General features: G+C 30.7%; 1 protein-coding gene across 1 annotated transcript; it reads left to right on the top strand.

Annotated features, from left to right (window-relative positions):
* Positions 1-7,708: 7,708 nt before the first annotated feature.
* Positions 7,709-9,711, top strand: LOC145039036 (uncharacterized). Its single transcript, XM_078987185.1, has 3 exons — positions 7,709-7,946; positions 8,164-8,438; positions 8,536-9,711. The coding sequence occupies exons 1-3, from the start codon at positions 7,787-7,789 to the stop codon at positions 9,625-9,627; spliced, it is 1,527 nt and encodes a 508-aa protein (XP_078843311.1). The 5' UTR covers positions 7,709-7,786; the 3' UTR covers positions 9,628-9,711.
* Positions 9,712-11,832: the final 2,121 nt, after the last annotated feature.

The following is an 11,832-nucleotide window of genomic DNA, read 5'->3' as shown; positions in this document are numbered from 1 at the left end:
AGTGTCAAGTGAAGGACTAGGAGATCAAGTACACAAAGTTGTGTGTTGATCAAGGTCACCATAAGAGTAACAAAGATATTCGTGATGATTTACTAAAGGTTTAGTAAATATTATTATACTTATAAGATTAAGTGTAACTCTGAATTGATTGAAAAGGTTTAAATCAATGGTAGAACGAATAAGAAGAATCAATTAGGCAGAAAGATAAAAGGTTCTCCATCCTAAGAAGAAGGGAGAGTACTGTTTATGCTTTCTGATAGGTCTTAATGATTAAGAACCATATCTCAATTGATACTCTAAGTGAGTCTTAGTACAATTGTATGTTTAAGAAGAGGAATCAAGAACTAAAGAAATGGTTAAATCAAAAGGTCAATCATACTTCGTTCCAATAACAAGTCTTAAAGTTAAGATTGTGGCAATAAGTGACAAGTATTAAGAAGGTTTTTAACATTCATCAAATGTGGAAAGTTGTGATGTCTTGGATAAGACAAAGACCAACTAAGACCATTTTATGAAGTGTTTTGATAAAAGCTACACTAACTCTTGAATATTTGTTTTGTCAAGGAATGGTTGTTAACAAGAGAATCTTATATGTCAAGGAGTCAGTGGGAGTCTTAATGGTCTTGAAAGGTTTCAAGAACAAATCAAATAAACCTTATCGATCATCACTAGCACACGACTTAAGGTTTACAACCTATCGTGTTGACATTATTTTGTTTCTATGCTGTTTCCAATTGAGTTAATTATGCATGTGAGTTCTATGAGTTCTCATTTGGAACTCATAAAAGGCAAGGCACCTTGATCAATGAAAGGTACATTGATAGGAAAAGGTGAGCTGCTTAACTACTTGGAAGACGTGGTGGGCAGCTGTGCTACCATAAGGCAAGAAATCAAGATTAAGAAAGTTCGGTCCATATGAGTTGAATTTGTCGTAAACTTTGGTTTTAACAAATTCACATGGATAGGAACACATACACCATTTAAATCTAAGTGTCATAAGATTTCGTCCTTCATGAAAATGATTGTGAGGAAATGCTTTCACTAAGAAAGATTTTAAGAAGATAGTGATTGTAAAATTGCATTCTCGAATTCGATTATGGTTACGATATCCTTTTCCATGATTTGAATTGTGAGGTTTGGCAACTAGTCTTAATTGTTTAGACACACATATGAACTATCTAAGGCAAGGTGTATAAGTTCAAGAAGCATTGATAAGAGATTATCAAAGCACTAAGTATTAGAAACATAAACTTAAGAAATTCAATAAGTATTGTTTTTCTGAAAGTTAAGTTATTTCTGAATACATGCCAAAACTAGTGGGAGCATAAGTGTTATGTTTTATAATAATCATCATGATAGTGGGAGTATAAATGTTATGATTGTATGATTATTAAGGCACGTATTGCAAGTTGGCAATATTAATTATAGAAAACAAGAGTTATACCTTGCAAAGTCGTAAGGGTTGTAAAGTTGCTTTGCTATAATTAAGTGAGAGAATTCATTTCAAATCTAAAGGCTTAGGTTGTGGAATGTTAATAAATTTAGTCAAAGGTATATATTGTGTTGTTAAAATTTCGATTATGATTACGGCATTCCTCTTCACAATTCGAATTTTGAGAACATAGCAAATAAAACATTATGCATCGTATCCCATACGCTTCGGGTATAGGATCGATTGCAAATGCTTTAATATTTGACCATTCTAAAATTTTCCAAATGTCTAGCACATTTAGAGGGAAAAAGGATTAGAATCGGTTTTGACTAAGATAATTAAACAACTATCAAAGAACAATCCAAAGTTCGACGAGGATTGGTTGCTTGTGAGTAGTTGGAAGCATGGTATTAGATGGACCATATCGACATTATTATGAATAGAAAAGATTCTATTAAGAATGAGTTGTCATATGGAAAATATGGAAATGTTTCCATATTGGATGGACCATATCAACATTATTACGAATAGACAAGATTCTATTAAGAATGAGTTGTCATATGGAAAATATGGAAGCGTGTCCATATTAGGAATTGAATATTGAAATATCTGTGTCTAGATTAGAAACTTTTATGGAAAAGGATGTTCAAAGGAATGTGCTTTGAGTGAGAGACATCATATCTAAGGAATTGTATTGTAACAATCTCCATTAGAGGACTTTGAAATATCATTGGCAATAGTCTTTGTGACTTTGGTGCAATTACAATACAAAAGGATCATTGCATAAAATGTTAGAACCTAGCATATTCTATAAGTAGCAAGAATTTGATATTCTTTCACTTATGAAAAAGGATTTAGAGTTGTGAAATGAGAATGATTGGAAATGTGTTCAAATTGATCTATTTCACAAAGTAAGAACCATAGGTAAACATTGTGTGCATGCTAGGAGCATTAGACAAGTGTAATAATTCAAGTAAGAAGTTGATTACCTGAAACGACAAATAATGAGTAATCGATATGGTGATAAATAAAAGGAGTTTTATTTATACTCAAAGGTTTGAGGCCATATGGGATTAGTATTATTCTTGTGTTTCACTTTGCATGTTTTGACTTACTGAATAATATAATTGGTTTAGAACGGCCACAGTCATTCATATGTTGGAAGTAGGTATGAATGAAGTCTGTCGTGAATTGGTGTGTGGATTGTCTAAAAGAGTATTAGACGTAAGAAAATGTTTGCTGCAACGTTCATGAGTGCTTATGAATATGAATTTGAACATTGGATTAAACCTACGCTCACTTGGATCACTCCATGAATTGTATCACGAGTGATTGGTAAGATGATAACATCTTATATTCTTGAAACTGAGATGTGTGAGTTGTATCTTGCTAATCGGTTGCACATTGATAATATGTAAACGCACTAGTAACTTGGTGGTATAAAACATATTGTTGTGTGTGATTCGGTGAGTGAGTGCAAGCAAGCATTGTATCAAAGTTTATCCGTTCCTTTTATCCAAAGAAGGACAAAAGCGATATCTTTGGGCCCCTCGATGATTTAGTGATGACAAACGTAAATGCTCGACCGGGCTAGGGCTAATTTGATTTGTTCAATTAGTCAGTCGTCATAAATCGGGGATCGAGAAATAGTACAAAGAGAATGATTAGAAATTATGTCTTACGATATCTAGAATGGAGGAATATATGATCCCTTATCTAAAGGACACGCGTATCTGATAGGATCAGAGTTGACAGTGGCTTTGGAAAGCTACGATTGCAAATCAGGATCTGAAGTCATACGCATAATAGTTATTAGACTTATCCAAGTGGGAGATTGTTGGATTAGTGTCTAAGTCCATAACTATTTTGGTATGTACTTGACCCGATGGTACATGGTCCTTTTGGGTTGCCTTCACCAAAGCAACTTGATAGGATGAATTATGGAGAGAAAGGATTAAATATGATTTATTAATATATTATGAGAATAATATATTAATGGAGAAATCATATTGGTTAATTAATATTAGTCAATAATTAATTGGTAATTAGTTTTGTGACTAAAAGAGATTAATTAAACTTAAGGGACTGGAATTGTAATTATAAGATAATTGCAATTTGGGCTATGGATTGTTTTATATTAAGGGGTGGACGAATTCTATGGGGAAACCCATGAGAAATCGTCCAAGGCCTTAAGGAAAGGATTCCATGGGTTTCTTAGGGCTTAAGGATCCAAATTAGGGTTTCCTTGTTAGATAACCCTAATAGCCTCACTATATATAGACCCTTTAAGGACCAAAAACGTAGATAAGCTTTGTTCTACGGTTTTACACGTTTTTGGGCAGCCTCCATACTCTCTCCTCTTCATCCTCTTGCTTATGGTGTTTGTGAACCATTAGAGGAGTGACATTTGTGACTGTAAGCTTTCTAAAGTCAATACAAGGAGGAATTGGGATTGTTATTGCTACATAACAATCAAGGTATGATCTAAACCCTAATTATATGTTATATTGATTCTCATATGTTAGATCTAGGGTTTATAGTCTTGGATAACTTGCATGTACAATAGAGAAACCTAGATCCAAGCATTAGGGTTTGTATGAGCACATAAGATGTTCATATGACCAAAACCCATCAAAATTAACCTATGAAAAAAAAAACGAAAAAAAAACAACATTTGACCGTTGAAAAATATAAAAATAAATAAAGTTCGTAGGTAATCTGTAGGTAATACCTACGGAAGACCTACAGATAAAGGTAATCTGTAGATAATCCGTAGGTATTTACGTACCAATTATCTACAATATTTTTTAATTTTTCTATTTTCAAAGGTTAAATATCGTTTTTTTCGTTTAATTTTTTTCACAACTTAAGTATACTTTGATTGCTTTGTTTTCACCAAGTTATATGGATCATTAGAACTCATTACAATATATATAATAAACAAAAAACTATCTATGTTTGTTCTTAAGTGACAATTAACATCATTAAATAAATACACGATATACTAAACATAATACATAAATATGTGTGTATGTAAATATGTGTACTTGATTGTATTTATGTTTAGAAAATAACATTGATTTAAAAAAAAAAAAAAAAAAAAAAACTTTTAAATGAGTAATGGGTCCTAATGGTGTATACGTTTGTATGTAAGTTTATATTATGTATAACTCGGTCAAAACAAAGCTATCAAAGTATAATTAAGTTGTAAACAAATTAAAACGAAAAAAAATAACATTTGATCCTTGAAAAATAGAAAAAAAAAAAAAAAAAAAACGTAGTTAATCTTTAGATAAATACCTACTAATTATCTACAGATAAAAGTAATATGTAGGTAATCCGTACGTATTTACCTACAGATTACCTACCATATTTTTTAACTTTTCTATTTTTCAAATGCCAAATATCATTTTTTTCGTTTCATTTTTTTAACAACTTAATTATACATTGATTGCTTTGTTTTAACCAAGTTAGATATAACATAAACTTACAAACAAACATATACATTATTAGAACCTATTACTATATACATAAGAAACAAAAAATTATCTATGTGTGTTCTTAAACTACAATTAACATCATTAAACAAATACATGATATACTGAACATAATAAATACATATGGTGTGTATGTAAATGTTTGTATTTATTTGTATTCGTGTTTAGAAAATAACATTGATTTAAGAAAAAAAAAACTTCTAAATGAGTAATGGTATCTAATGTAACTCTGTCAAAACAAAGCAATCAAAGTAAAATTAAGTTGTGAAAAAAATAAAATGAAAAAATCACGACATTTGACTCCTTGAAAAATAGAAAAATAAAAAAGACCATAGGTAATCTGTATACCTACGGATTGCCTACAAATAAAGGTAATCTATAGGTAGTCCGTAGGTATCTACCTACAAATTACCTACGATATTTTTTAATTTTTCTATTTTCAAAGGTCAAATATCGTTTTTTCGTTTCATTTTATTTACAACTTAATTATACTTTGATTGCTTTGTTTTAACCAATTTATACATAACATAAACTTACAAACAAACATATGCATTATTATAACCCAATACTATATATACATTATTAGAACCTATTACTATATACATAAGAAACAAAAAATTATCTATGTTTGTTCTTAAGCTACAATTAACATCATTAAACAAATACATGATATACTAAACATAATAAATATATATGGTGTGTATGTAAATGTTTGTATTTATTTGTATTCGTGTTTAGAAAATAACATTGATTTAAGAAAAAAAACTTCTAAATGACTAATGGTATCTAATGTAACTTTGTCAAAACAAAGCAATCAAAGTAAAATTAAGTTGTGAAAAAAATAAAATGAAAAAATCATGACATTTGACTCCTTAAAAAATAGAAAAATAAAAAAGACCGTAGGTAATCTGTAGGTAAATACCTATGGATTTCCTACAGATAAAGGTAATCTATAGGTAGTCCGTAGGTATTTACCTACAAATTACCTACGATATTTTTTTAATTTTTCTATTTTCAAAGGTTAAATATCGTTTTTTCGTTTCATTTAATTTACAACTTAATTATATTTTGATTGCTTTGTTTTAACCAATTTATACATAACATAAACTTACAAACAAACATATGCATTATTATAATCCAGTACTATATATACATAATAAACAAAAATCTATTTATGTTTTTCCTTAAGCCACAATTAACATCATTAAATAAATACATGATATACTAAACATAATACATTACATATGATGTGTATGTACATGTGTGTACTTATTTGTATTTGTGTTTAGAAAATAACTTTGATTTAAAAAAAAAAAACTTCTAAATGAGTAATGGGTTCTAATGGTGCATACGTTTGTATGTAAGTTTATGTTATCTATAACTCGGTCAAAATAAAGCAATCAAAATATAATTAAGTTGTGAAAAAAATAAAACGAAAAAAACGACATTTAACCCTTGAAAAATAAAAAATAAAAAGTCCGTAGGTAATATGGAGGAAAATACATACGGATTACCTACAGATAAAGGTAATCGGTAGGTAATCTGTAATCCGTAGGTATTACCTACATATTACCTACAATCTTTTTTTTTTTCTATTTTTTAAGGGTCAAATGTTTTTTTTTTTTTTTCATTTTTTTTTTTTCACAACTTTATTATATGTTGATTGTTTTGTTTTAACCAAGTTATATATAACATAAACTCACATACAAACCTATGCATCATTAGAACTCATTACTATATACATAATAAATAAAAAGTTATCTATGTTTGTTCTTAAGGCATAATTAACATCATTAAACAAATACATGATATACTAAATATTATTATTTTTAATTGTAACGATCAAAAAGTTAGTTGTAAGACTCAAATAATGAAACATAATAATAATAATAATAATAATAATAATAATAATAATTATAATATAAATTTATTTCGTAGCTATTTTGTAGTCATTCTCTTCCGTTGGTAGTCCATAGCTAATCTGTAGCGAATTACCTACGGAATATCTATGAATTTAGTTTCGTTGCTATTCCGTAGCATTTTTGTAGCTAATTACTAACGGAGTACCTACGGATTTTCGTCTGTAACTATTTTGTAGCTATTTTGTAGCGATTCCGTTACTAAATTATGGTTTCCTATTGGGTAGTTATTCCGTAGGTATTGTGTAGGTTATTTCCGATGAAAATTTTTGGTAGCTATTTTCCAGTACAAAAGTCTTTGTTGTCTAGTAGTGTTTCAAAGCCCATTGTAAATTCTCGTCGTAACTTTTCTGTAAACAACTAATGCAAAACGACCTTGTTTTGCAAAAAATAAATATTGCATTCCACGCCAAAATAGAATGCGAAAATTTTGGCTATTTTAGGCCTTTTTCATTTGTCGACTATTATTTGTGGAAAACATTGGAAAGAAAGAAAAAAACTATAATGGTCATTTTCTCAATCTTTAATCGTTTTATATATATTGTATAAAGAAGATAAACTTTAATATAGTAATTTGATTACATTCTAAAAATAAAGAAGGTTAGATTCATTAAATATATATTTTTTTAATTATCCTGTCCAAAAATAAGGAAGTTTGTACACGTAGGTTATAGTTTTTCCTTTCTATTTTTATTATCTTTTAACTGAATAAACAGAAATCCCTATTAGATTTCATTCAAATAGCGAACCTTTCGGGTCAATCAACAGAGGATATACCTTTCCTTTTTTTTTCCCCTTCACAGCACTATATAAATAGACTTGCCCAGTACTCATACTCATCTAATTCATTCTGAGTTTGACACTAGTACTTGTGCTCAATTCTATCGATCTCAAAAAATACTTTTCCTTTCTATTGTAACGGAGGTAAGCAAGTTGCCATGGATTTTGCTGATCAGCTTCCCTCCTACTATCGATTCTGTCCCACAGATTCAGAGCTCATCGTAGACTGCCTGAACGCCAAGATCGAATCAAGAGAGGCCGCCAAGTGCCGGTTACACGAGGTCAATATTTACAACCACACGCCGGAAGAACTCGCAGGTTAGTACGTTATCAACTAACTAACTAATAAAAGATACATGCATGCATGAGTCTTGTTGAATGAATAATAATGGTTTCTTTCTTGAGTTAGTTCTGAATATTCTAAATAGTTGATACTTGTGTTTAGTACGTACGTAAAGATGCATTCATGCTTTCTTTCTTGAATGACTTGATGCTAATATATATCATATCTTGTGTTTTAATTGGTTGCATGCAGAAACATATCGGTCCCACGAGAATAAATGGTATTTTCTGACTTCTCGGGATCGAAAGTACCCAAGAGGGAATCGACCTAATAGACATATACTCGGAAAACATGGGTACTGGAAGACTACTCAAGTACAAAAGCCGGTGTATGATGCCACGTCTGGAGAAATGGTTGGCTACAAGGGAACTCTTGCGTTTTTTGATGAGAATGACGACAAAACTATGTGGCTAATGCATGAGTATACAACCAACGAACCCAATCTACCATTCGAAAACGGAGACAAGGTATGTAGTAGAAATTAATTATCAGAAATACTGTTGTTATTATCATATAATCCTCAATGTTGTATGCTTAAGTAATATATATCCGGTCTTCTTGTAGTTGAACGAATGGGTGCTGTGCAAGATTTATCGGAATCCAAAAGAGGTGATGGAAGAACCCAACATACCACTGCCCAAGAGACGAAGAGTATTAAAAAAGAATGAAATGAGCTTTTCAAATCACCAACCTGAACAAGTTGACGTTCAAGAAACTAATATCTATTCAGATACCTCTGTTGATCAGATGGTGGCACCTTCCCACGATCAGTCTGCTCACATATGGGTTAACAATGGCAACACCGTTGGCCAAATCAGAATGAACTCCAGCCCCTATCCAATTCCAATGCAACCGATGACTACCTTTCAGGATTGGAGTTATTTGATACAAGCAACAACACCGTGCAATCAGAATCAGTTTACTTCGAATGCAAGCAACGGTTGTCAAATTTCTTATCATAGTGCTTCAAATTCTGTTTCTAATATTGGACCAGCTGCTTCCTCCTCACAACCACTTGATGATGGTGCCTACAAAACGCCTACTACTGAGCATGGTTTGAATTCAATACAACCGGTGCAAATAAGGGAGTCATGTTATCAGAAGAATAGGCTTTCATCGACTAATGCATGCCACGATTTTCTGTTTTCAAACGGTGCTTCGAATTCTTCTTCTATGGAACCACTTGATTGCAGTGGCTACCCACCAGTCTTGGTTCAAAGTTCTTATGACAATGCGCCAACCATTCTCGACGTGCAAAATGTTTGGGACCAATCCGCTCAAGGTGACGCTGCTGCTGACGATTTTCATTTTCATCATCATGGTTATGAGGTAACCACAATATCTGCTCCTGTTGATGAAGTTGAATTGAGCTCGAAAAGTCTGGACAGTTTTATAGAACAATGCATGGGGAAGGCTCAAGATGCTGAAGATTTTCATTTTCGTGATAGTTGCGAGGCAACGATATCCGCACCTGTTGAAGTTGAATGGAGCTTGGAGAGTATGGACAGATATATAAAACAATGTATGGGGGTGTCTCAAGATGACGATGCTGAAGATCCGAAAACCCAACTCAATGTGCAAACTGGTTCGAATCATTACATGGTGGACGTATGTCACAACGATATTGCTGATCACCCCTATGCCCCAACCTCTTGATGATGCACATAAATGGATCTTGAATACCGTTTCTTTTGATTTTGAACAATCCATTTAATGTAGTCCCACTAAACTTGATATCAACTAGTGAATTTAATACATTACAAGATGTAACTAATGTTTTAGTGAGGTAAATACATTACAAGATGTAACTAATGTTTTATATTCGTTACCTCACGGTAGATGTATATAAAAGTATCAAAATAGTAACATGTTAATTCTTCAATTTTTTAACTAAAGTAAAATAGTTTTTTTTTGGTTAATTAGGATTCCTTCTATTATTCAAGAAGTTATAAGAGATTAATACTAATTTCTTGTTGCTATGTGTTGCTATTAGAATGATAATTAAAAGAGAAATTAAATATCCTCCTATTTTTTGTTCCTACATATCTTACTACCTAATGAAATGGTGACATCTGTAACATTTACTGCTCATTTAATGAGATTTAATAACATTTTAGGATACTAATATGACACATGTCATCAATTAAATTTATAGGAATAAAAGGTAGGAGGATATTTAATTTCTCTAATTAAAATATAGCATCTAATATGGTGATCAACCATTAGTAAGAGGAAACCAAATACCGTTCGTGTCATTGTTGAGATTTGTCTGTAATATTTAGGATTCAGTATGCAAGGGTTATAAACCAATTTTCATTAAACCGGCGTGGTGGTTCCTCTAACGTCGAAAACCGGCTATACATTAAGTTTTTAAAGCTTGGTATATTAAGGGATACTTGTACCTGGTAGCAAATCTTGAAAGATATATAGTTACAAATAAAGTAATTAATCATTACAAAACATGAACTAATCTCTAATTACAAAATAAAATAATTAACCATAACATGAACAACAAATTAAATTAACTATTACAAACATAAAAAGGCAATGTACATATAGAAAAGTTAAATAATAGCAGGGTCGGCCTAGGCCATGGGTGAACTTAGCCATCACCCAGGGTACAACATGCGGGGCGTAAATTTTAGAACAATTACTTTTGTAGTGATGTTATTTTAGGCCTAACTCTATTCCAAATATCACTAAAGATCTGGATGAGAACGGTGATGTCAAAGGTGTTTGGCGACAACCTAAATTCAAGGTGGTGAAACGGAAAATCAAGAATCAACCTTGTCGCATAAACGACAAGGAGATCTTTGACCCTTTCTAGGATTTAATTGATAATCATACACGTTTGTGAGACTACAACAATCTTAAAATATGCAATTTTTACCAGCTCAAAGTCAAAGTAGATGTGCATGATGCTACCCCCAAATTGCAAGTATAACTTAAGATTATAGATTACTAATTATGGAATTGCATCTATGTTTATGTATCATTCTTTCTGTTTCCCACCATCTCTATATAGACTAGTTAACTGCACGAAAGGATCAACTCTCAATGATCTCTCCCATATATTGTATATTCGTTTAATCTAACTAGTGTTAGTTCTTTTTAATAAATCATCAAAATAAGTAATTAGTAAATAATAATGCCTATTGATTAAGGCTCGTGTTTGACAAATTCTCTTAAATAGAATCATCGTGTTCCAGGTACAACAGCATAAGCTGTATTTTTTATATATAATAATTATATTTTATAATTAAGAATTAAATCATTAGAAAAAATATAATGATCTAAAATTTGGTATGAACAAAAACCTGTTTTAATTTAATGTATTATGATACAAAATGATATTATTCAAAAATCAAATGATCCAAAGTACTATGATTCAAAATGATGTGATCCAAAATGAAACGAGCCGAAAATATTATGATAAAAAATATTGTGATGCTTAATATCTTATAATTTGAAATTTTTATAATTGATAAACATAAAAAACTTGAGCTGATATTTAGTTAAAAAAATATAAAAAGTATAAAAAAAATTAAAAAAAAAAAAACAAAACAAAAACACAAGTGATTTCGAAGATGTATTACAAACATTAAAATTATAAAAATTAAAAGCTGATTTTGTTTATATTATTTTTTTAAATAAAAATCAAAATAATCAAAATATTAAATGACATTTCATGCATACTCGTAACATATTATTATCTATTACATTCATTTCTTCACATTGGAATGTGTCAAGTCCAAACATTATAACAACTATTGTATTGTTTTGATATATTGGTGTGTGATCATAACATTAATACTTGTAGCTTTCGATATTAATATGTTTAATCCATGACTAATATTCTTA

The sequence above is a fragment of the Lactuca saligna genome, chromosome 4 (assembly GCF_052625555.1).
Source record: "Lactuca saligna cultivar CGN05327 chromosome 4, ASM5262555v1, whole genome shotgun sequence".
NCBI classification, from domain to species: domain Eukaryota; kingdom Viridiplantae; phylum Streptophyta; class Magnoliopsida; order Asterales; family Asteraceae; genus Lactuca; species Lactuca saligna.
The sequence above is the reverse complement of the archived record's forward strand: the minus strand, read 5'-3'. Positions and strand labels throughout refer to the sequence as shown.